We start from the raw sequence: 27,222 nt of genomic DNA, 5'->3' as shown, positions 1-27,222 counted from the left end.
CTTAGTTTCTCCTAAACTTCTGAATTCAGTAACAAAAAATATTGATTTATCTGATGTAATAAATGAAATTAGCTATATAAAAGCCAAAATTTAGCTAGTCTATATTTATATATTTAGTAATACAATGATTTTCACCTCTGACTTTATATCAAAATTGCTTTGAAACTTCTTAAAAACATGTTTTTGCAGATCCCATTCTTGAAGATTGTTTGATACATAGAATTGGATGGGGCTAAGGTTCCTGAATATTTTTAAACTACACATGTATTCTGATTTTTAGCAGGAGCAGAAATGGCTTAGCTTGACCATTTTGTTTTGTTTCATTTTGCTTGAGCCCCTCCTGACTCAATGGGACACAGCAATGGATCTAAAAAATAATAATTAGCTCTCTTGCCCTCAATCTTGTCCCTCCCCAGTTCTCTGACCAAACCTGTACTGCATTTCCCAGATTTTGTGCAGTGCACATAATTGCCAGTCTGAAACATAATGTAGCAAGATCTTAGGACTGTTACTCTCCTCCTAGGGTAATGCCCAAGACATATATACTTGGCCCCTATGTGTCCTGGGAATTGCAGGCAGAGAACTATTCCACAATTGCAAAATCATCGATGTCACAGGCAAGTAGTAATCATAATTTGAAACTTGTCATGTCTGTTAGAGATTCATGTTGAGTAAAACTGTCTGATTTAAGATCTCCTTTCATTCTATCTGTATTCCAAACCTTTGAAATACTTATTACTGTACAGTGAGTCCTCATATCTTTTTTATTTAAATATATTTTCTGGGGATTTTATTTTCCACTACGGAAAATAACATTATTGTAGCCTTTTAAAATTTTAAATAAGTTAAACAGGAATTAATCAATATTTAAGAGAGATGGGCCACTGCTCGTACATAATATTATTGTCCTGAGAGTCTGTTATACTCTCATTCTATTATGCTCACTTTAACAAGAATTTTTAAAACAACAAAGTTTTTCTGTCTCTGTTCCCCTATGATGATGTGTACTTGTTAGTTTTACTTAAAGTAATTCTGGGAATCATGACGCTCTTTTTCACTTACAGAGGTGAACCATACATTTTTGAGTGGATTCCAATCTGTGAGATCAAAGAAATGCCAGCAAGCCTTAGTATAGGATAGTAAAATATACTGAAGAAAGGTGATATAAATTTCTTCATTATCTCTTTCTTCTCTTATGTCTTAACCATTCAAAGATCCATTCAGGTAGTTTTTGTGTGTATTTTCTGTCCATACAGTGCTTTAAGTAATTTTATAGTATATCATTGGTCATAAATTACACAAGTTATGTTAGAAGAACTTAAGGAAGCAGATCCTGTTTCCTGCTTTTGCATTTTTGCCTACTGTGTTTCTAAGAACATGTCTTTTCAGTAGTTGGCATTGAATATTATCTAGGATACTTGCTATCAGATGATTTTTTTTAATTTCAGATGACATTGGTGCCCACATGAATGTAGGAAGAACTTATAAAAATTTAAATAGAACCAAAGAAGCTGAAGAATCTTACATGATGGCTAAATCACTGATGCCTCAAGTGAGTTGTGATAATTTATCTATTGTGTCATGTCTATTAGAATGCATTATTTCAATCCAAGAAAACAATATATGATAAAATTATTTGATACATCTCTTGTCCTGTTGTTTCCATTGGTTGTTGTACAGTGAATGACACAGGCACAAGATTCATTGGAAGATCTTATGCCCTTGACCAGCTAGCTATGTTATCAGTAAAGACAGTTTAATCTGGTTGCATTTTTTCAGTTTTAATAATAGTAATATTGCTAATGATTGGTAGTTTAACACAGTGTCTAAAAACATAGTTGGACCATATGATATCCTGAAGAATTGATTCAATCCTAAAATGTTGCAATTAAGTTGTATTCATTACAAGTTTATATAATTTTATCATATATAATTTATGATGTTTATGGCAAATCTGGATCCTTATATATCATGTATAATAACATTCCCTTGACTGAGTCATTTAGTTAATTAGAGCATTTTATTTCACAGCTTAACCAGACAAGTGAGTTTTTAGTATTAATCTGAAATAAAATTAACAACTTTTTGTCAAAGGAATGATCTTGCTTGATAATGTGGGTTGACAAAGTATACAAAATATACTAGAATGAGTGACAGGAGATCTGAGCTTTATTCTTGTTATGACATATAGTTGATACCTTGACCTTTGAAAGTTTCATTTATCTGCCTTCATAAAAATATGAGTATTAATAAAAAGCTAACAGCAATCCATTGAGCTGGTATGAATGAATAACTATGTCCTTCAATGTCAGTATATTTTTTGTACTTTTTGTGAATACTACAGATACTTTCTTATACATTTTTATGATTTAATATAGTAATAAAACTGTTATTGTGCTCTTCTTGTATTCTCTGTCGTTTTAAATAAGACTAGGAATACTAACTTTTGACTTTATACCAAAATGCCATGCATGTTATGAAAATACCTTTTCATCTAAACAGATTATTCCTGGTAAAAAATATGCAGCCAGAATTGCCCCTAACCACCTAAATGTGTATATCAATCTGGCCAACCTGATCCGAGCAAATGAGTCCCGCCTGGAAGAAGCAGATCAGCTATACCGACAGGCAATAAGCATGAGACCTGACTTCAAGCAGGCATATGTTAGCAGGTATCGGTTACTTCTTATTTAATGTTAGAGCTGTCATTCTGGAAGATTAAAGTTGGATCTGCATGTACATTTTGACCATTTTGACTGAATTGGCCTGTTTTTGTTTTAGTAGTCTTCCTTGGCAGCCAAGTTCCTAGAGGGACATAGTTTATTTTAAACTAATAGTAACTTGAAATTGACAAGAGACTCTCTAACTTAAAATAGCCAGCTTTGGTTTAAAGTGAAAGAAAGGATAGAGGAAGCTTCCCTTTCTCTGTTTCATTTTCTGCTCATCACCAGAAGCATTTTTTCCCTATTTACAGTAGCTGAGACTTATGTTTTTATAATAGTTATTTCTATTATTTAACTCTCAAGGGCTTTCTTAAATAGATTTTCAGAACTGACTGGTTTTTCATGTTGTTGCTTCAAAGAAAACTTAGAAAAAGTTAGAAAAAGTTTTTTGGCCTCTAAGTGTTATCATTTGTATTATACCTGAGGAATAATGAACAAAATTGTGTTTTGGAGCCTGATCCAGATATCTAGTCATAATTTATGCCATTGTTTTTTGTAGAAAATTGCATTCAAAATTTAAGCTTGTCAAATGAAATCTATTTTTAAGTTGGGTTTTACCTTTGTTCAGCCTTACTTGTTGTAATCCGCTAAGTTTAGCAGGGTTGCACCTATAAATAAAATGTGTGAGGTTTAATACATGAAGATTTGTTAAATAATTTGTGCATTTAAAAATCACATTATGGACATTCTCTAAATTTAATATTTTTTTGCTTTCACTCCTGTGCTGAGTCCTATAGGAAAAGTAGTAATATAATAAGAACAACTTTGCTTGTATAACTACTTAAATGTGATGTCTACATGTGTAACTTTTTCAGACAAAATGACTAAGATCTATAAGAGAGAACAGAACCATATAACAAAGATTTTTACTCTGATTTTCAATCTTCAGTTCTGATTTGTTTCACAAAACTGTCTGTAGGTGACACTAATGCTCTCCCACCTGACTATATCAGCTTTTAAAATTTGAAGGATCATCTTATAAGAATATATTAAAAAGGACTAACACATGAAGGGATTTCAAGTTTCAAATACTCTGCTTTTTTGCACAGTGAGAATTTTATCATAGAATGTAAGGTGAATTTCCCTATTCTTATTGAATATATTTTTCTTCTTCAAATGCTGCTTACTTTATCACCTGACAAATTCATTGATCTCCCACTGTGGTTAGTTGTCATTTTACTTATGCGGTCGCATTTTAAGATGTATATTTGAAATGCAAATATATTTTCTACCTCCCCACATCTTACCTTCTACAATCAAGCATGCTTTTTTTAAATCTTTTTTTTAATAAAGATTTATTTATTTCTTTGAAAGTCAGAGTTACACAGAGAGAGAAGGAGAGGCAGTGAATCATCCACTGGTTCACTCCCTAGATGGCCACAACGGAACTGCCCCGATCTGGAGCCAGGAGCTTCTTCTGGGTCTACCACGCGAGTGCAGGGGCCCAAGGACTTGGGCCATCTTCCACTGCTTTCCCAGGCCATAGCAGAGAGCTGGATCGTAAGTGGAGCAGTCAGGTCTCGAACTGGATTCCAGCACTGCAGGTGGCAGCTTTACCCACTATGCCACAGCGCCAGCCCCTACTTTTTTTCTCGTTTAATAGTAGTGCAAAAATATATCAAATCGAATTTGCTGAACTAAGGATTTCGGAGTTGAGAACAGTTTTGAAAAGTTATTTCTGAGGCCTGCGTCACAGCTCACTTGGCTAATCCTCTGCCTGCAACGCCGGCACCCTGGGTTCTAGTCCCAGTTGGGGCACCAGATTCTGTCCCAGTTGCTCCTTTTCCAGTCCAGCTCTCTGCTGTGGCCCGGGAAGGCAGTGGAGGATGGCCCAAATGCTTGGGCCCTGCACCCGCATGGGAGACCAGGAGGAAGCACCTGGCTCCTGGCTTCGGATCGGTGTAGTCCTGGCCGTAGTGGCCATTTTGAGGGTGAACCAACGGAAGGAAGACCTTTCTCTCTGTCTCTCTCACTGTCTAACTCTGCCTGTCAAAAAAAAGAAAAAAAGAAGTTATTTCTGAAAAAAAAAATTTAGGAGTCTATGTTAAAAGGGAAAAACAAGCCATGTAGAAAGTCTTAAAATTTGTCAGAAATGTTTACAACTGATGTGGTAATAAGTACAGCTTGTGTTTGATTTTTCCACAGAGGAGAATTGCTTTTAAAAATGAATAAACCACTGAAAGCAAAGGAAGCATACCTTAAAGCACTAGAGCTGGACAGAAATAATGCAGATCTTTGGTACAACTTGGCGATCGTATACATTGAACTTAAAGAACCAAATGAAGCTTTAAAAAACTTTAATCATGCTTTAGAACTAAATCCAAAACATAAGCTAGCATTATTCAATTCTGCTATATTAATGCAAGAATCAGGTATGTTTTTTCAAAATATTTCCATATTTAAACAAATTATAGTTTGAATATGGTAAAATTTCAGCTTCAACTCCATTACCTATAGCAAATATTTTATGAATGGATAGTTTATGACACAACTGTGCATAAATGACTTATAGAAAGATATTTTAAATACTTAACTTTTTTCAGGTGACATGAACTAACACACATGGCAATACTACTTATCCACTTCTTCTGGTATATATTAAGACTACTTTTTCAGACAATTAGCAATACCTACTTAATTAATCTACTCCATAATTATATGGATATAAACATAAAATAACGTATAAATATACTGTCTAAGTAATATGGACTTAATGAATTCTTTTTACATAATTAGCTCTAAGGAGCCAAGAAAATTTGTATTCCAAAAAATAGTATTCTGCAAATTGTTTTCCTGTGATTTATAATGTCAGGTATTTTCAGCACCATTTTATATCCAGTTTACTCAGTTTTCTATATTTCCTATAACTTAACAAAGCTAAATAACTAATCAGAGTAAGTTTGGATCTCTTATGCATAGTTTGTTTTATTTTTTTAAAAGTTTTATTTATTTGAAAGACAGAGTTACAGAAAGAAGTAGTGACAGAGAGAGAGAGGTCTTCCATCTGCTGGTTCACTCCCCAGATGGCCACAACAGCCAGAGCTGTGCCATTCCAAAGCCAGGAGCCAGGAGCTTCCTCTGGGTCTCCTACGTGGGTGCAGGAGCCTAAGGACTTGGGCCATCCTCCACTGCCTTCCCAAGCCTTAGCAGAGAGCTGGATAGGAAGAAGAGCAGCTGGGACTCGAACCTGCGCCAATATGGGATCCCGGTGCTCCAGGCCAGGGCTTTAACCCTCTGGCAAAGCGCCGGCCCCTTATGCATAGTTTATATAGGAATTTTAGTTCTCCCTCCCAAGGCAGCGTGTGTGATTTATAATCTTTTAAATATCTGTTGGAAAAATAGTTTTTATTTAGCATTTTTAATTATTCCTTAGTTGTATTTCTTAAAACTTAAAAATGAACAAATCATAAAATCATAATATTTTTGAGCTGAAGAGAGCCTTTTAGTTTATCTTTTAGTTTCTGTTTGGTAGATTAGAGAATGAGAACCAAATAAACGATCTAATGATGACCCAACTTGAGGTTGAGTAGCTAGTCTAAGAACTTTATTTTTATGCTGTCAAAAAGATAAGAAAAATCTTTAGATCCTGTGTTCAAAACAGTATAACTTATAGAAAATTTAGTATATTTTTATATAGTTATAAAACCTTAATCATGAAAGATGCTCATTATCTAACAAAAAAATTACATCCTAAAATTCATAGTTGGAGAACATGAGAGTTTTGTTTCCTAAATCCTAATATAATCCTAAATCATGATATATTCTTGCCTTTGAAACATCCGAAATCTTTGAGGTAACATAAAAATATGTGACTTAGAGGTAAACATTTAGCTTAGCAGTTAAGATGCCTGTGTCTCATATTGGAGTACTTGTTTTCAATATCCCATTCCTGACTTCAATTTCCTTCTAATACAGACCCTGAAAGGTACAATGAGTAGGAAGTACCAATAAGTAATTGAGTTCCTATCACCTGGGGGAGACTTGAATTGAGTTACCAGCTCCTAGTTTTGGCCTTGCTGTTTTGTTTTGTTTTAAAGATGTATTTATTTATTTGAAAGGCAGAGTTACAGAAAGGCAGAGGGAAAGAGAGAGAGAGTGGTTCATTCCCCCAAATGGCTATGACAGCCAAGAGGGCCATCTTCTGCTGCTTTCCCAGGCTCATTAGAAGGGAGCTGGATTGGAAGTGGAGCAGCTGAGATTTGAACCAGTGCCCATATGGGATGCTGGTGCTGCAGACAATGGCTTTATCAGCTATGTCATGGCACTGACCCCTTGGCCCAGCTGTAGTAAGCATTTAGAGTGAACCAATAATGGTAGGGCAAGCTTGCTCACTCTCACTCGCTCTCTCACTCTCTCTATCCACCCCCTCCTTCCCTGCCTCCCTCTCTTACTGCCTCTCAAAAAAAAAAAAAAAAAATCTGATTTAATACATTTTCTTTACCTAGGAATAGTTACTACTTGTTGAGCATTCTGTGTATATATCATGTAATTCTAGAAAATTCAGTAGTTAACCCAGAGAAATTACATGACTTGTTCAGTGTATAAAATTAACAGAATCAAGATTAAGTACATGTCTTTGTTAGTAAATCCCAAGCCTCTTCTTTAAAAAAAAAAAAAAAAAAATTATCTGTTTATTTTATTTGAGAGACAGAGAACTCCCCTCCCTCTGCTGTCATTCCCCAAATGTCCACAAGGGCCAAGCCTGGGGCAGGATAGAGCCCAGAGTCAGGAATCAGGAACTCAGCCCAGGTCTTTAGCCTCTCCTTAGTTTTTATCTATTCTCTGATACTCCCAATTGGATTCTAAACTGTAAGGAGATATCTCTTCCCTTTTAGTTTCTGAACCACTCTTACTACTTTAAAGGAAAAGAGATGAGCTTTCATTTCAGTGTTGCAGTCCCATCATCTTTTCCATGAAGACTGAGATTTTTGCTCCGTAGGTGCAGAAATTAATTGCTGTAATGCCTTCTTTTTGTAATTGAACTGAATCATTGAAAACGGTTTTATTCCTCAGACTTAATTCATTGGCTGACAATATAATTTTATTTTTCTTAAAAACACAACTTTTCTTAGGTGAGGTTAAACTCAGACCTGAAGCTAGGAAACGACTGCTAAGCTATATAAATGAAGAACCACAAGATGCCAATGGCTATTTCAATTTGGGAATGCTTGCCATGGATGACAAAAAGGACAGTGAAGCAGAGATTTGGATGAAGAAAGCCATAAAATTGCAAGCCGACTTCAGAAGTGCTTTGTTTAATCTGGCTCTCCTGTATTCTCAGACTGCAAAGGAATTACAGGCTTTACCAATTTTAGAAGAGTTGCTGAGATACTACCCTGATCATATCAAGGGTCTCATTTTAAAAGGAGACATTCTGATGAATCAAAAGAAGGATATACTTGGAGCAAAAAAATGTTTTGAAAAGATTTTAGAGATGGATCCAGGTAATGTGCAAGGAAAGCACAATCTTTGTGTTGTTTATTTTGAAGAGAAGGACTTACTAAAAGCTGAAAAATGTCTGGTTGAAACATTGGCATTAGCACCACATGAAGAATATATTCAGCGCCATTTGAGTATAGTCAGGGATAAAATTTCCTCATCTAGTTTTATTGAACAACCAGTATCCCCAGCTGGTAAGATGTCAGGTGTAGAAGGAGACAAAATTCCACCTGAAAATGTGAAAGAAATCAGTAGTGAATCCAGACCAGCACAGATACAAAAAACAAATGATAACAAAAGTCAATCTAAATCAGATAAACAGTTAGGAAAAAATGCAGACAAAGAGACTCCCCAGAAAACAACAAAAGATATCAAAGAAATTGAGAAGAAAAGAGTTGCTGCTTTAAAAAGACTAGAAGAAATTGAACGTATTTTAAATGGAGAATAGTATTCTTTATCATGTGAGAGTGGTATCAAAGAACTTTAAATCTTGGAATTCCTTGTACTGGCAGCTTTCAAAAATATCAAGGATATATAACAGTTTATCATTAGCCGCCTCATTGTAGATTCAAGGTAAAATTTTCATTAAAGGCCTGTCCTACCCCAGGATATACATATTAAGTAAGATATGGCAGAAATTTTCAGTTTTGGTGAATATAGCAGAAATGCTAAGTTACAGGTGACAAATTTTCAACTTCTATTACAGAAGGAAATTTTTCCTGATAGAATAATCTGTACTACCCTCAAAAATAATTTGAGGCTTGAATGATAATCTTTGAGGGCAAATCTGACATGTGCTATTTTATTCTGTGAATTCCATGTTATTACTGTACTTCATTTTTCCTTTACCTCTTGAAATTTCTGGCTTTGGATTCAAAACACTTATTGAACACATTCTTTTTCTAAAATAGTTCTTATGTTAACCAAGGGACTTAGCACTACAGAAAAATTCTAGCTTTCTTTTTGTTGTTTACTTTGGTTAACTTTTAGAAGGAATGCTGGGTGAAACATATTTTAAAAGTCATGTGACATGTTAGCTTAAGAATGTATTTTCATAGTTTCATGCTTACTCTTTACTCTAAAATGCAGTTTTTAGGTAACATTTTACACATGCCTACATATATACACATTTCTAATGGTGCTCATGTATGATTATTTTTAACACATTGAGAGTATCACATGAACCACATAATCATGCCTATATTTTGACTTTTACTCCCCAAACTTTTCATGTTAGGGTCATAGTCATATTGAGAAATCCCAGTAACTCTCTTAAGAACTTTTGAGTTTTAACATAGTAAATTTCTTTTTCATGTTAGTGTAGTTCTGCGATCATATGTGAATTTTAGTTTTATGTTTCCAGAGTCACACCTTAATCCCTCTTTCATACCTTAAGCCACTAAATTCAGTTCTGTTTAACAAAAGGCAAAATAATGTGATAAAATTTATTTTTAAACACTAAATTCCTGAAATCTTGTTATGGTATATATTTTTATTAAATATTTATTTTGACTACTGAGCTTTCATAAAATTTTAAGCTGTTTTAATTCTATTAATTGTGGAAAACAAATTGCTATTGCATTCCCCTATGTATGCATCATTTTTCACTGACTGTCTAGTTATAAAAATAATTAGCCTAGTATAGGGTTAATAAACTTGTCAGTTGATTTTGACAAATTTAAACTGGAATGATATAGTAAGTTGAAAAGTAGAATCAACTCAAAGTTATAATTTAAATTTTTTTTTTTTTTTTGGAGTTAGAGTGCATTTTAAATGCATTTGTAGTACTTACTAAAGTTGGTTTTAATTTAAACTTAAAAATAGCTATCATTGTGGGATAATAGCTGATTTCTAATTATGTAGTAATTCAGAAACTATTTTTTTGGTTCCTTTGAGATAACTTCTTTCTAATTATGTATGTTTCAAAAATCATATCCCAGTAATCCTTTTAAGAAATGTTTTATAAATAGGTCACAAATGTTTCACATGGTCTGTATTAAAGACCTACTGTTACTAGATTCCTTGAGGATCTGTCATAGATTTTTAGGCAATTTAAAGCAAGCACTGATAATAGTGGGAGATAATTCTTAGCCCAGGAGATTGTGTTAAGCATCAAAGCAATACTTAATTTCAGTCCTTAGATTATGGCTTTATGACTCTAGATATAAGGTGGAGAATACCTCATATAATATGACTTGAAAAAATGAAGCTATGTGTTTCTTATGTTCTTTCCATGTTTTGAGAAGTTGCTTCTGAGAGTGATTTCTCTGCTATGCTATAAAGAGAGGATAGTTTAGAAAAGTACAAGGAAATCTTTAATGATAGCAGACAAAATAAAAGTTTGAGTAGTATTTTAATAAAGCTATATAACTATTCAGTGATAAAAGGTATATATTAATGTGTATCCAGTGATTTTTCTAGAAAAAATTATCTTAGCACATGGAACAGTGCCTATCATATAGGAAATGCTCCTGTATCTTCAATGACTTATTTAAATCAAATTCACCCTGATATAATTAATAATTTAATAATGATAATGGATTCTTAATCCATTTCGTACTAGAATCCTGGTGAGGGTGCCTTTTAGTATGGACATTATCCTATAACAGATCTCAATTTCTGGAGCCATGCTTCAATTTTCTAAAAGGTCTCTGAGTGGTTCTAATTTGAAGTCATGTTAGAGCACTGTGATAAATTAATTCTGGAAAATCCTTTTGTCTGTCTTGCGCTATTTTTTAAATTTAAAGTAGAATCCAGTTAAGTTTTGATGTTTAAATTCCATTAAGAAATAATTTTCTTCTGGAAATCAGTATGTATTCCTTGAAATTTGAGATCTTACATTCCATGAAGCTTGCTTATATGTAAGATTATTATTTCTCTATAAATTCAAAATAGAAATTTTATTTAAATTGTTAAGTAAAAATAATGGATTATTTTTCTCTCTCTCTGGAGCTGCCTTTTTGAGGAAATGGTGTAGAAGGCTTATTTTATCCTAGGTTACTAACCAACAGTTAAATTGTGAGAATCCGTAAGCTTGGAAAAGAAAACCTATCACCGGTTTGTACGTTACTGATGAATGGGCACAGTTTTACAGTACAATCTGTTCCCTAAGAGTTCAAGAAAAGCTTTGACAATCTCCGAGGGGCAATGGTATGTTACTCCTTCACTGCTTCTCAGAAGGTGCAATTTAAGTTTCTAGAGTTGTTCCTGTATGGATTTACTATTATTATTAACATTCAGAATTGGGAATTTTGTCTGATAATTATTCCAGTGAGTATTTTTCTGGGGTTGATGACGAGGAGAATAAGACAAATACATATTTTGTTTTGCAATTTTCTGTTTACTTTTATGTAAATATTTTGTATGTGAATTGCACAATTCTAATAAACCTCATCCCTTTTATTACATCTAATTTGAACTCAACTTCATGTTTTAGAATGTTTCTTCAAATATACTTTAATGAAATTAAGAAAATATATAGATTTGTATGTCAGTTTATACTTCAGAATTGCATATATTTGTCATATTTATTTTTTTAAAACCTTCTAATTGCATGACTAAATGGCTTAAAAATAAACTCCCCAAAAGCTATGGTACCTTTGTCCAAAAGTTTACATGTTGGAAGCTGTCAGCCATCCATGGTAAGGGTTCATAAGAAGATAGTTTAAAATTGTATACATTTTACATTTAATGTGTTTACCGTATTTCTAAATATTCAGTATTAAATTGGTACTTTTTCAAGACTTAACATGATTTGCCTTTTAGTGTTAAAATGAAAACAAAAATACAATTCTGTATATGAAGAGATTTCTACTCCTACAAAGAACAGCTGGCATGTAGTATAGTAGCATTTATCTGTGAAAGGTGTCCATTAAATTAATTCCTAAAGATATATTATGAGTGGCAAACTACAAGTTCTGCATCTACCTAGGTTCAAATTCTGTTGTCACCTATGATATAACTTAAGGAAATTATTTAACCTGTGTGTCTCCAGTTTCTTCATCTGCCAGTTGGGGAAAACACTTTCCTCTTAAGGTTCTTAAAGAATCAATATGTTATTTATTACTTAATATGTTGAAGTTGTTTAGAAGATATCTAGATGTTGTTTAGATGTATTATTTTAAAGATTTACAAAGAGAGAGATTGGGAGAGACAGTGAAAGAGAAATATCTTCCATATGCTGTTTCACTCTTCACTCAGCTGCAATGGCCAGGGCTGGGCCAAGCTGAAGCCAGAAGCTTCATCCAGGTTTCCTACATTGGTACAGGAATCCAAGGATTTGGGCCATCTTCTGCTTTCCCAGATGCATTAGCAGGGAACTGGATCAAAAGTGGAGCAGCTGGGACTTGAACTGGCACCCATATGGAATGCTGGTATCGCAGGGGATAACTTTACCCACTAAGCCACAATGCCAGCCCCCTAGAAGAATCCTTATAGTAAGTAAATTATCTACTAATAAAAACAAAGTTAAACTCTTTTGATGCAAATTATTTGATTTATTTGTATGCTGGCAGAGATATCAATAATGGTGATGAAAGCAAGTGAATGATTAGAAATTAATGATAATTCTCATTTCTTAGCTATCTATGCTGACAGGTACATAGGTAGCATAAAGTACAAGTAGTTTTAGAAAATTTCATAGAAAGTGAATATTCTTTTTAAAAAGTATTTGGATTTCAAAAATGTTTTGCCGAAATATGATTCTACTGCATCTAGTTAAGTCCTAAGATAAAATTCAGGATAGACCTTCAAAAATTTCAGATATAATTTGGTATCCTAATTCCTGTGTTCCTCCCTTGGGAATCTTGAAAAGAAGATGTGCATAAAAGAGCAAAATTAGGCAGTACTACTTTAATAATGACAAAACCCAAAACCAAAAAAGCTCCATTTTCATTTGATGAGGGTCAGACAAAATCATTTTGGCCAAGATGTGCATGTGGACAGCTAATAGGGTGAGGTGCTTAGAAGATAGAGAAAGGAAACTAAGTAATGGAGGTGAGAAGACGCTTCATTTTCCTGGCTTGACTGATCCTTTGGCTGATAGTTTGTTCAGCAGAAATCTTCTGCCTAAGCAACAGCATCTACCTAATGGGGAGTATTACCATAATTAAATGTAATAGTAAAAGTGAGAAATGCACTGGCTTTTTGCTGAATATTGAGCAGTGGATTATCTAGTTGACAGACCTGCCTCCTAATATTTGCAAGGCCTGTGAAAAAGGAAAAGAACAGACCAACATACCATATGTCTAAACTGTTAGAGATTATAAATCAAAGTAATATATGTGCGCTTGCTACAATTGACAGATTCATACAAGAAGTGAAAATGTATAAAAATGTGATTGTATCAAAAGCAAAATAAAGGCGGATGAATTGTATTGAACATGCATAGTGTTTTAATAAAAGGCTGACTGATCATATTTGGTTGACTTCTAAAATCCACAGTGAGGTAAAACTATAAATTCACTGAAATTTAAAAACATCATGTGTACATGTGTAGGAACTAACTCCCATACATAACTGACACAAAGACAAAATGGTGTGACTACCTTAATCAATTTTTTAAGTTTCTTCTTAGTTTAACATAGCATGGAGCTTAAATTTTTATATGTAAATTATAAACATTCATGGAAATTATGTATTCATATAGAGGTTTTATATAACTATGTAAAATATATGATTATATAAACCTTACATATTTGTATATAAATTGTGTCCACAAGAGGATAGTGTGTTCTTCCAAAAGTTCCTAGAAATAGAATTAAAAGTTAGGTTTATTTTGGTACAAAAAAAAATTTTTAAGTTAGTGAATAGTTTTAAATTTTTATTTTATTTTTTAAAGATTTTATTTATTTATTTGAGAGGTAGAGTTACAGACAGTGAGCGGCAGAGAGAAAGGTCTTCCATCCGCTGGTTCATTCCCTAAATGGTTGCAACAGCTGGAGCTGAGCCAATCTGAAGCCAGGAGCCAGGAGTTCCTTCTGGGTCTCCCACGCGGGTTCAGGCGCCCAAGCACTTGGGCCATATTCTGCTCTCTCAGGTCGTAGCTGAGAGCTGGATTGGAAGAGGCGCATCCAGGACTGAAACCTGCACCTCAGGCAGAGGTTTAACCTATTATACCACAGCACCAGCCCCATGTAATTTTTTAAACAATAAGCAGTTTCCATCAACTTTTTGAGGGAGTCGCTGTAGTATCCCCACTCATTGCTCTGTGTTTCTACTGTCTACTCTGCTCCATGGTGTTTTTCTTCTTTCTGTAGAATTTCCACCGCAAATTTCTCTCCAACTCTTCCCTGGGAGTGCAGTTACTCCACTTTCCTTCTATTATCTTACTGTGGTCAAAAGCAGCATGTCTTTCCCCTGTTTAGCCATCTTGGATCTGTTCTGATCCTTTATACTTATGTTTTACTAGTTACAATGTCTCCTTTTCCATTTCTGATCTTATTTGAGTCTTTTTTTTTCATTACTTATTCTAAGTAAAGATTTTTCAATCTTGCTTACTTTTTCAAAAAGCCAAGTCAGTTTCATCTTTTTCTAGTGTCTATTTCATTTATTTCTGCTCTGACATTATTTTCTTCCTCCTAATTGGTATGTGTTTTTAAAGATTTTATTTATTTATTTTACTTATTTCAAAAGTCATGGAGTCATTTGCATTTTTAAAAAAAAGATTTATTTATTTGCTTGAAAGAGTTATATAAAGAGAGGGAGGGACAAAGATCTTCCATGCGCTGGGTCACTCCCCAAAATCCCTCCTGCTACTTTTAGGCTTAGTTTGTCTTTATTCTTATTCCTTGATGTGGAATATTAAGTTGTTTATTTAAGACCTTTTTAAATTTTTGATGTAGCCATGTATTGCCATAAAATTCTGATATGATTTGTATAGGATATGTCTCCAAACTCATAGCTGCTGTTTAATGTTTAAACCCCTACATCTCATGTTAATGTATTTAGAGTCCAGTATTTAAAAGTCAGGCTCAAATAGAAGACCTTTGTCATTGGGTGTGTGTCCTTAAAATGTAGTTCTCAAGGTAGGAATCTTTATAAAAGCTAGAGTTGGAGGTTAAGCATTTGGCCTAGTGGTAAGACACTTGTTAAGACACCAGCATCCTATATCAGAGTCCCTTGGTTTGATACCCAACTCCAGCTCCTGACTCAAATCTCCTGCTAAAGCAGACTCTGGGAGGCAACAGTGATAGCAATAGCTCAAGTATTCGGATTCCCCATCCATGTAGGACACCTGGTTGGGTTCCTGCCTTTCTAGTTTTAAATTTGGTTCCAGTCCAGCCTGGAGCTAAAGTGGGCATTTGGAAAATGAACAAGCGAGTAGGAATCCTCGTTCTTCCTCTCTCTGCCTCTCATATAAGTAAATTTTTTGAAAGCTAGAGTTGTATCTAGTTGCTGTCTCTCTCCTTCATGGTTCACCATGTGATTGTTTAATGATTTGCTATGCCACTGACATCTTGTGGCCTCACCAGATGGCTGAACCAATGATGATCATCCAGTCTTGGACTGTGAACCTCTAAAATTATAAGCCAAAATAAACCACTTTTATTTATAAATGGCTTCTCTCAGGTATTTTGTTACAGTGATTAAGAAAGAAAAATAGGCCGGCGCCGTGGCTTAACAGGCTAATCCTCCGCCTTGCGGCACCGGCACACCGGGTTCTAGTCCCAGTTGGGGCGCCGGATTCTATCCCGGTTGCCCCTCTTCCAGGCCAGCTCTCTACTATGGCCCGGGAAGGCAGTGGAGGATGGCCCAAGTCCTTGGGCCCTGCACCCGCATAGGAGACTAGGAGAAGCACCTGGCTCCCGGCTTCGGATCAGCGCGATGCGCCGGCCGCAGCGGCCATTGGAGGGTGAACCAATGGCAAAAAGGAAGACCTTTCTCTCTGTCTCTCTCTCACTATCCACTCTGCCTGTCAAAAAAAAAAAAAAAAAGAGAGAGAAATAAAGAAAAAGACTGACACAGCTTTCCTCTTAAACTGCTTTTGTTACATCCTGTGGGTTTTGGTATAGTGTCTTTTCAATTTTTTGGTTTTTGTTTAAAGACATATTTTAAAGTTTCTTCTTTGACCCCTGCATTGTTTAGGAGCATGTTGTTTTATTCACATGTGCTTGTGAATTGCTCAGAATTTCTCCCATTATGACTTCTAATTTTATAATATTGTGGCCATAAAAGCTACTGGGCAAAATAATAGTGTCCTCAGATTTGTTAAGACTTGTTTCATGGCGTAACATATCTATTTGCTGATCTTTGTCATTTTTTTGTTTCAATTTTATTGATTTCTTCTCTAATTTTAATTTTTTCTCCTACTAGTTTTAGCTTTGGTTTACTGTTGTTTTTCTAGATCCTTGAGATGCATAGATAACTCATTTATTTACTTACAGTTTCTTGATGTAAGGCACCCATTATTATAAACTTTCCTCTTAAAACTGCTTTTTCTTTATATCAGAAGTTTTGATATGTTATATCGTCATCTTTATTTGTTTTCAGAAATTTTTTTTATTTCTCTATTGATTTCTTCTTTGACCCGCTGTTCATTCAGAAGCATGTTGTTTAGTCTCCATGTGTTTGCATATTTTCTAGTGATTCCTGAGTTGCTGATTTCCAGCTTCATTTCATTGTGGTCCGAGAAGATGCATGGTAAATTTTCAGTTTTTTTGAATTTGCTGAGAGTTTCTCAGTGGCCTAGCATGTGGTCTGTCCTAGAGAATGTTCCGTGCACTGCTGGGAAGAATGTGTATTCTGTGGCTGTATGATGAAAAGTTCTATAGGTACCTGTTTGGTCCATTTGGACTATAATGTCAGTTAAATCTGTTGTTTCCTTGTTGATTTTCTGTCTGGTTTATCTGTCCATTGTTGAAAGTGGGGTATTGAAACCCCCATTACTTTTGTACTTGAGTCTATGTCTCTCTTTAGATCCTTTAACATTTCTTTTAAATAGCCAGGTGCCCTGTAATTAGGTGCATAAATGTTTATAATAGTCACATCTTCCTATTGAATTGATCTCTTTATCATTACATAGTGCCCTTCTTTGTCTCTTTTAACAGATTTTGTGTGAAACTAGGATGACTACACCAGCTCTTTTCTGGTTTCTGTTGGCGTGGAATATCTTTTTCCATCCTTTCATTTTCAATCTGCATGCATCTTTGTTGATGAAATGTGTTTGTTGTCGGCAGCAAATCAGTGGGTTTTGTTTTTTAATCCATTCAGCCAGTCTGTTGTCTTTTAACTGGAGAGTTGGGGCCATTTACATTCTAGGTGACTATTGATAAGTAATGACTTTGCCCTGCCATTTTTAAAAAAAATTCCTATTTTTTTATTTTGGATTTCTTTGTATTCTTCCTGGGAGATTTCTTTCCTTTACCTTCTTCCATAGTGAAGACCATGTTTCTGTGTATCTGTGTGCAGCACATCCTTAAGAATCTTTTGAAGGGCTGTATGGGTGTTGACAAATTCTTTCAATTTTTGTTTGTCATAGAAGATCTTTTTTTTTTTTTTGGAAGATATTATTTAATTTATTTGAGAGAGTTACAGACAGTGAGAGGGAGAGACAGAGAGAGCTCTTCCTTTGGTTCACTCCCCAGTTTGCCACAAGGGTCAGAGCTCAGCTGATCCAAAGCCAGGAGCCTGGAGCTTCTCGGGTCTCCCACATGGGTGCAGGGGCCCAAGAACTTGGGCCATCTTCTGCTTTTCCAGGCCACAGTAGAGAGCTGGATTGGAAGTGGAACAGCCAGGACTAGAACCGGCACCCATATGGGATGCTGGTGCCACAGGTGGAGGATTAACCTGCGCCACGGCACCAGCAGATCTTTATTTTACCTTCATTCATTAATGAGTGATTTGCAAGGTATAGTGTTCTGGGTTGACAGTTATTCACTCTTAACACTTGGAATATATCTCACCATTCTCTCCTAGCCTGTAGTGTTTCTGATGAGAAGTCCACTGTGAGTCTAATTGGAGATCCTCTGAAAATAATCTGGCATTTTTCATGGGCACATTTTAGAATCTTTCTTTATATTTTAGCATGGTGAGTTTGATTACAATGTGTCATGGTGAAGATCTTTTCTGGTCATGTCTGTTAGGAGTTCTATGTTCTTCCTGTACTTGGATGTCCCTTTGTTTCTCCAAATTAGGGAAGTTGTCTGTTACTATCTCACTAAAAAGGCCTTCTAATCCTTTCTTTCCACACCTTCAAGAACTCCTAGAACCTGTATGTTGGGTCATTTAATAGTATTTTGTAGGTTACCAACAGTGTTTTTTAGTTTTCTAATTTCTTCTTGTGTTTGGGCAAATTGTATAATTTCTTGTGCTTTGTCTTCTAAGTCAGATATTCTCTCTCTGCTTCAAAGATTCTGTTGTTAATTCTTTTCTCTGCATTTTTTATTTGTTCTATTGAATTCTTCATTTCAAGATTTCATTTTGATTTCTATTTAAGATCTCCATTTTGTTTCATATCATGTATAGATTTCATTAGTTTGTGCATTTCCTTATGATTATTTGTAAGTAATCATATGATCAATTTTTTGAATTCCATTTCTGGCACTTCTTCAGTCTTATTATTTTCACAATCTAGTATTGAAGTGTTGTGTTCATTTAGTGGTGTTATGTTGTCTTCCTTATTGTTTCTTGAATAGTTATTCAGCGTTTGTGGGGATACTTTGGTTTCTTTGTTTTTTTGCTGTGTTGTCTTTTATCTTTGGCCTAAGTCTATGTGGATTAGTGGAGTGTCTGCTTTCAGGCAATACTTAAGAGGCGTGTGATGGGTGTGGCCAGATAGCTCCATTCTGTGCTCCAGGGTGAAGGACATGTCTGAGGTGACCCACCCAGGTTTGACATGGTAAATCTTTTTTTTTTTTTTTCAATCAGAGGGCAGGTTTGTTTTTGTCTGCTGGCATAGACTCAGGTGAGCTCCTCTCCTCAATGGAGAGTAGTGCCTGGGTGCTAGCCCCAGAAGGTCTATTATTAACAAAGGATATGTGAAGTCCTCAGTGCAAGCTCAGATTTCCGAGCAATGTCCCTCGCCACATAACTAGGGAGCCCTGATCCCGTAGAGCCTCCTACAGTGACTACTCAAAGTCCCACCCACATCCTGAGTCTTCTCATACAGCCTCAGTGTTTTCACAGTCTTAGCAAACAAGCCTCCCACAGTCATGAGCACCAAGCCTCCTGTCTGTTCTCCCCCACCAAGAGGGCTTACCAGTTCTCAGAAAGTTAGTGTTCTCTAAGCTTTGCTCCCACAGTATGTGAATGGGCTTCAAAAAATTCATGGGAAGACAGGATTTAAAGGTAATCAACATTTTTCATGAACTTTTTGAAGACTGCTTATATTTCCAAATGACTTGGTCATTGTCTTCCTACCTCCTACATGAACCAGTCACATTCTTGCATTTACTCCAGATAAACATGAGTAACAGAAAACAGCAATGCTTTCCCTATTTCTAAGGAATCAAAGGATTTGTCCCTAGAAGTTGCAGGTTACATAGAATAAAGCTAATATGAGATCATCACAAGTGCAATTATGTGTCCTTTGCAGGTAATTAGAATTTGAACAAAATTCAAAATTAACAATTTAAGGCTCTTCCTAAATCAGTAGCTTATAGGAGCCTGTGATAGATGGAAACATAACAACAACAACAAAAATGTGTAGATAGATGAATGAGTTGATGGATTGATGGACAAGAAGAAGTTGGATTTATAGATTGATGATGTTAGATCATAATATGTCATTCTCCTGCATTATGGACTCAGGGAACTATAGTCTTCTACCGTTCTCACAGTGCTTTAAAATACTCTCAAAATGTTTTTCTTGGCACCTTTTGAATGTATTGGGATGGGAGTTTGTTTTCAAAAGCATGCTAACTTGAATTGACTGGTAGTGATTGCTTGCAGTCCTACAGCAGATCAACTGACTGTAATCAATTGACAGTGGGCAAGGAATAAGGGTATGGCAGTACATGCCATCCCTGTGCCTATTGATCTGTGAAGCACTATGGAGATAATGGGAATTTAAGAGTTTTGAAACTGTATAAGCTTTCTTGTTTTACTTTTTCATTCTTTGATTCCTATCTCTTCATGAAGGGTGTATATTCTTTGATAGCTTCCTCAAATGATATCTTTCTTCATAGTCAAGTTCCGTATAAACTCAAGTTGATAAATTAAGACACATTTAGCCTTCAGCTACTTCAACATAAATGAGATTATTGTGGTTCATTTTAATGAGTCAGTAGGCAAAATCCCTTAAAGCAACTGTAATTTGTTCTATTGACTAAGCAGTGTTTCTTGGTTAATTATTATAGTTTGGCTACCAGCTTGCACTTAGGAACCATTTTGAAAATAAGAAATCTGGGGAGTTATTTGGCTGGGGGTATGCAAAAACAACATGTCATGCTAGGGTTTGTTAAAAGTTCCTCTGTGATACATTCAAACATATACAATATTATTAACTATGTCTTGGCAGCTCATTTTCTTCTTTTTATAAACAGTCAAAAAAGCAGCTCTGGTTTATTTAATTCCTAGAAAAGAAAAATTGGAGCCATTTAGCCTGCTTAATATCAAAACCTACCTGACCCAAAGGAGAATCAGGAAGAATGCCACAGAGCATTTTATTTTAATTGTACCACCCCATATGAAATCCCTTTAACAGCAAATATAATGGATACCTTCAAAAACCTTTATTAAAATTTAAAACATTTCTTCTTTTATTTCCCTATTTTATTCTCTGTCTCTGAATTCATCCTATACCTCTGTTGAGGAATTTCCAGGAAATTATTTCTTGTTCTTTGCTCCTTTTTTTTAATATTTATCTTTATCAGAAGCTCTTCCATCCTTATAATATGAATTTGCCAACTCTGTATGGATTGCTTACTAAACATCTGTTTTAAGTTCTGCATTCTATAATTGTCTGTAGTTCAATCATATACATATCAAACATTGAACTCTTATCTTTCTTCCCAGAGAAGGATATGATCTGAAAATATATCCATCCACTCCATTGTATTGTCATCAATGATCTCTCCTTTGTGTCTTTTTATCACAACCTGTACACCCTTTAAACATGTTAAGCTCTAGCCATTTCCTGAATCCCACTCCACAACTTTTCCTCATTTCACCTCACCTGGTGTTTTGTTTTGCTTAGTTTGTTTTGTCTTTTTTTTTTTTTTTTTTAGAACTCTGAATAATTGAGCCACTGGACAGGTAGGTACTTATTGGTGAATAGTAAGTAGTAAAAGATGATGAGAATTATGATTTTTAAAAGATTTCTGTGCCAGTTTTGTGATGCGAACATGATAACCACTATACTATGGAAGCACGATTCCTGTGCCAATTTGTAGAAAATGGTAATTGGGAAGTAAGTGAGGGCTACTATAATTTTTTAGTGGAATTAGGGATGAGAAAGAAGAAGGTGCCTTTCATAATTACATGTTACCATTTGGTAGTGATTACTTAGGTTAATTTTTCCAAAGAAGGTTCACTTCAAATGTCCCCAAATTGTCACTGATGCAACTTGGTATGTGGTACTTAACAAATATTTTCTGGTTAAATGAACAGTTGATGAGTTAGATTGATGGTGGAAATTTAAGTCCTCTTACAGGACTGGTAAGAGACATACTTTTTTTCTCTAAAAGTGACTTTCTCAGCATACCTCAATTTATATCATGTACTTGGCAACTAAATTTATTTCTGGATATGTATCATCTACTTGAAAGGCAGAGCTACATAGAACAGAGAGAGAGAGAGCAAGAGAGAGCTTCCATCTACTAGTTCACTACCCAAATATCTGGAACAAAGAGAGAGCAAGTGAGTGAGCGAGTTCGCTCTTCCATCCACTAGTTTACTACCCAAATACTTGGAACAGCTGAGACTGGGCAGGCCAAAGCCAAGAATCAAGAATTTCATTTGGGTATGCCATGTTGGTGGCAGATGCTCAAGTACTTGAGCCCTAATCTGCTGCCTCCCAGGCACATTACCACAAAGGTGGATCAGAAGCGGTGCAGCCAAAACTGGAACCAGCACTCTGATAGGATGAGGCTGTCCCACAGAGTACAGTGTACTGCTGCAGTACAGTGCCCACCCCTTGCTTCCAAGAATCTTTAAACTTTCCATCAGAGGTAAGGTTTTCTGAAATATTTTAATATTTAACAATGCTATGTAGAACATATTTGATATCCTGTTCCTGAATTCTAATTAAACATGCTGATGAGTGTTATGTTGTCATAGGAAATATTCAGTTCATATGATGTCCTAGGGGTTTCATTTTGAGTACATTAGGGTGTCTCATTTCATTTTTTTTTTTTTAAATTCAATTCACATTTCTCACTTCATAGGCAACTGCCTTTGCCTTTGCATTTGTTTTTGCTTACAGAAAGTCAACATTGCCAGAAGATCAATTATTACTTTTTCTATTTCCTTTATACTACTTTTTCCTATGATTTAAGTTCCAGATATTGATGTGTTTTCTTTGATATCTGCTTATAAATCTTGAGTTTGATTTTATTCACACAGCAGAATCTTCGAATTTGAATACATTGAGTACACATGACAAATAGCTTTAATGCAATCACTTCTTACAGTCTTAGAATATTTTATCACTGGACTGTAAGTAGTATTGACTCTAAAACTGAGTAAAAGAACTGATGTGGTTTCATTGTGACATGAGTTATTGTGTAAATCCTTCAAAAGACCTACAAGATTATTCTTTGATGTTATAAATTACTTTCTTTTGCATCAGGATTTTCATCTCATGTAGATCTAGCTGTCTTTTTGTGAGTGAAGATTTTTTATGTATAATATTATAGACTGTCATGAAATGTTGAAACTTTTAGTTAGCCTTCTATTTTGGAAAATATTCTCTTAAATATAACTTCTATTTTACCAAAGTTGGAATGTTAAATACATAGATTATAAAGTTATTAAATTTTTTGTTAGTTTTTTATTGCTGCTATAACAAATTAACATTAAATGTCATAAAACTATACAAATGTGTTATCTTACAGTTCTGTGGGTCCAAGGTTCAATGTGTATATCACTGAACTAGAAATCGAAGTGTCAGCAGGGCTATTAAGTTCCTCTCTGTAGATTCTGGGGAGGAATATTTTTTTTGCTGTTTCTGCTTTTTTTTTTTTTTTTTTTAAGGAGATACAAGAGTTTTTTTTTTGTTAGTGTCTAAGCTATAAATTTTTTTTTTTAATTTGACAGGTAGAGTTACAGACAGTGAGAGACAGAAAGAAAGGTCTTCCTTCCGTTGGTTCACTCCCCTAATGGCCGCCACGGCGGGCGCTGCATTGATCTGAAGCCAGGAACCAGGTGCCTGCTCCCAGTCTTCCATGTGGGTGCATGGACCCAAGCACTTGGGCCATCCTCCGCTGCCCTCCCAGACCACAACACAAAGCTGGACTGGAAGAGGAGCAACCAGGACTAGTACCTGGCGCCCCAACCAGGACTAGAACCCAGGGTGCCGGTGCCACAGGTGGAAGATTAGCCAAGTGAGCCATGGCGCCAGCCTCTCTTTCTGCTTTTAGAAGACACCAACATTTTTTGCTTTGTGCACCCTCTCATACCCTAGCTTCCTCCAGCTCCAGTCCAGCAATGGTGGATTGTGTGAATATATTGGGTCCCCAGATCTACAGGTCAATAAATTTAGTCTTTGACCTCAAGAAGCTTAATTTCCACATAGGAATTTTTTTTTTCTTTTTTGACATGCAGAGTGGATAGTGAGAGAGACAGTGACAGAGAGAAAGGTCTTCCTTTTTGCCGTTGGTTCACCCTCCAATGGCCGCTGCGGCCGGCGCATCGCGCTGATCCGAAGCCAAGAGCCAGGTGCTTCTCCTAGTCTCCTATGCGGGTGCAGGGCCCAAGGACTTGGGCCATCCTCCACTGCCTTCCCGGGCCATAGCAGAGAGCTGGCCTGGAAGAGGGGCAACCGGGATAGAATCCGGCGCCCCAACTGGGACTAGAACCCGGTGTGCCGGTGCCGCAAGGCGGAGGATTAGCCTGTTAAGCCACGGCACTGGCCTCCACATATGAAATTTTAAAAATTATGATATAGTTTACCACAAAGCCTCTGAAACCAGTATAATCCTTCTCATCAATAACTTTAAAGAATCCTTTATCTATAACTGCCTTTTGATCATCTTCTCCTTGAAAATGAGAAGAAAAAAACATATTACTAAAGATAATAAGGTGGGAAAATCTTGTTTCCCACTCTTTGAATAGGAAAAAGAGTATTTCTCGATGGCCAAAGGAAATTTCCATTCTATAAATTTGGAGTGTGTCAAAATTGAAGGTGTCAAAAGAAATGTGGGTAAAGTGAACTGCTGAAAGTAGTTAAAATAACTATAAAATCTGTTTGTATTTACATGCAGCATTGTTTATTTTGGTAGCTTCATTTATGTACAAATCTCTTCCTCCCACCAAAATTTTCCATATGAATTACTTTAAAAAATTATTCTAGGGGCTGCTGCTATGGCGCAGTGGGTTAAAACTCTGGCATGAAGCACTGGCATCCCATATGGGTGCTGGTTCTAGTCCCGGCTGCTCCTCTTCCCATTCGGCTCTCTGCTATAGCCTGGAAAGGCAGTAGAAGATGGTCCAAGTCCTTGGGCCCTTGCACCCATGTGGGAGACCCGGAGGAAGCTCCTGCTTCCTGATTTTGGATTGGCTCAGCTCTGGCTGTTGCAGCCATTTGGGCAGTGAACCAGTGGGTGGAAGACCCCCCAACCCCGCAAATCTGTCTTTCAAATAAATAAAAATAAATCTTTAAAAAAATTATTCTAACACTTGATTCTGTCACCATGCTCAGTCAGTCTCCCTCCCTCCCTCTCTCTGTCTCTCTCTCTCTGTCTCTCTCTCTGTGTGTGTGTGTGTGTGTGTGTATCCACATATACTAGAGGGAGGGTAAAGGAGTTTGACTAGTAACTTGGATAATGATTGAAAGCTGGTTTTATTTTCATTTTACTTGAAAGAGAGACACAGAGAGATCTTCTGTCTGCTGTCTTACTTCCCAAATGCCTGCAATAGCCAGAACTGGGCCAAGTCAGAGCCAGGATCTCAGAACTCCCTCCAGCTCTTCCATATGGGTGGAAGTACCCAAGCACTTGATCCATCATCTGCTGTCTCCCTGGATGCACATTAGTAGGAAGCATTCCAGCCACTCTGATGGGACTGCTGTACCAAATGTCTGCCTTGAAAGATGGTTTAAGTATTTATAATTTGGCTTTTTCTGTTCAAGTTTCAGATTTAGAGCTTCAGCATATCTGATGTGAATTAAAACCAGTGCCTTCATTTTCCAGGGGTTCTCTGCAAGGTTTGAGAGTCTTTGGGATCTCAACAAATAAAAAACCAGCATATTGTACATTTATCCCTGGTCAAGGACTTTTTGGTGGAGATCTCATTGTTTTTAAAATACATATATATTTATTTAAGGGACAGAGACAGAAAAAAGGAGAGGGAGCGAGGGTTCCCATCTCCTGGGTCACTTCCCAAATGCCCACAGTTGCCATGTCTGGGCCAGACTGAAGCTAGGAGCTGGGAACTCAATTCGGCTTTCTTATATGGGTGGGTGGAATTACTTGAGCTATCCCATGCTGTTTGTCAGGTCTGCATTAACAGGAAAGTGGAATTGGGAGCTAAATATGGCACAGAATCCAGGTATTCCAATGAGAGACATGGTGTCTCCACTGGTGTCTTAACTATTATACCAAATGCTCACCACTAATCTTTCTTTTTTATGTTTCTTACAGCTCTCTCTTCTTCCAGTTCTTCACTTTCTCATTCCTACTATATTCTACATAATACACTCATACTACATACTGCATGTGCACGTATATAGTACATAAAAATGATAGTACTTTGAAATTCTTCAGAAACAAAAATGCTGTGATGACTGAACCAAATTTATTAGAATAGCTACCATGGGCATTATGGTTCTGTGAACTATTAGCTTAAGCAATTGAAAAAAAAAATGATATAAAGGTCATACCAAGGAGTGGGATTTAGAACCATGCGAATGTCTTAATGCTAAAATAGAAGTTAGAAAACTATGAAGCAATTACAATGAAATTCTGAAGACAACAAAGTATTCTCAAGAGTGCATTATTCAGATGGAAATGTTTGCCTGAAAAGTGATTAACTAATTCTTCACTCTGTTTTGAAGAATTGCTTCCTGGCACTATCACCCACTATTAGGGCTACCCATCTTTGGCAAGTCAAGCAAATGCTCATAATATTACATTCTCCATTCAAACTAAGTATTTGAGATTTTTGTTTTATTTATATAAACATTTTTCTTTTTTCTTTTCTTTTTTTTTTTTTTTTTGAGGCTATCCACGGCTTTATTTTGTAATGCAGAGGCCATACTGTGGCCCCAACCCCACTTCCCACCCTACATTTCTTATAAACATTTTTCTTGATATACTTTTCGGCCTATGATATCATTTTCATATTCTGGGTTAGGAATACATCATAGTTTTCCCCCATTAATATTAATAGAACCATTTTTCTTTTTTAAAAAAGTACTTTATTTTCATTTCTATTTGAAAGGCAGGCAGAGATCTTCCATCTGTTAATTTATTCCACCAGTGTTGCAACAGCCAGGCCAAGCTGAAGCCAGGAGGCAGGAACTCAAGCTAGGTCTTCCACCTTGGTAGCAGAGACAACTACTTGAGCCATCACCTGCTATCTCAAAGGTTGCACATTAGAAGGAAGCTGGATGAGAGGTGGGGCCAGGACTCAAAACAGGCACTCCCAATATGGGATGTTGGTTTCCCGATTGGCATCTTCTTCACCAAACTCCCATGCACCCCCCCCCCCCATCTCATCCTTCTGCCATTGAGTAATAGTAAGTTTGTCTCAGTTAAAAAAAATAAGCTTGTAATGGGTAAAGAAGTAGTTCTGTACCATAGGGGATATAGCTGGAGGTGAGCTTGGTCTTCCAAGACCTTGATATTTTAATGGAGGCAATGAAGCAATCTGATCAACCTTCTTTCTTAGCTTGCTCTCTGAACTGTAACCCTGCTTCTTGACTACTTCATAACCTTATTTTGTATGTTAATAGCAGAATCTG

At 36.0% G+C, this 27,222-nt stretch overlaps 1 protein-coding gene across 2 annotated transcripts in view; it reads left to right on the top strand.

Annotated features, from left to right (window-relative positions):
- TMTC3 (transmembrane O-mannosyltransferase targeting cadherins 3) overlaps window positions 1–13,561 on the top strand; it is a 50,301-nt gene extending 36,740 nt beyond the window's left edge. For both annotated transcript variants that reach the window (XM_062203146.1, XM_062203147.1), the window contains exons 11-14: window positions 1,449–1,552; window positions 2,503–2,672; window positions 4,869–5,095; window positions 7,796–13,561. In XM_062203146.1, the coding sequence (XP_062059130.1) occupies window positions 1,449–1,552; window positions 2,503–2,672; window positions 4,869–5,095; window positions 7,796–8,610 (1,316 nt within the window). In that variant the 3' untranslated portion in view covers window positions 8,611–13,561. The remainder of the gene's footprint in view (window positions 1–1,448; window positions 1,553–2,502; window positions 2,673–4,868; window positions 5,096–7,795) is intronic.
- The last annotated feature ends 13,661 nt before the right edge of the window (window positions 13,562–27,222 follow it).

This window comes from Lepus europaeus, chromosome 10, assembly GCF_033115175.1.
Source record: "Lepus europaeus isolate LE1 chromosome 10, mLepTim1.pri, whole genome shotgun sequence".
Classification (NCBI taxonomy): Eukaryota; Metazoa; Chordata; class Mammalia; order Lagomorpha; family Leporidae; genus Lepus; species Lepus europaeus.
The sequence above is the reverse complement of the archived record's forward strand: the minus strand, read 5'-3'. Positions and strand labels throughout refer to the sequence as shown.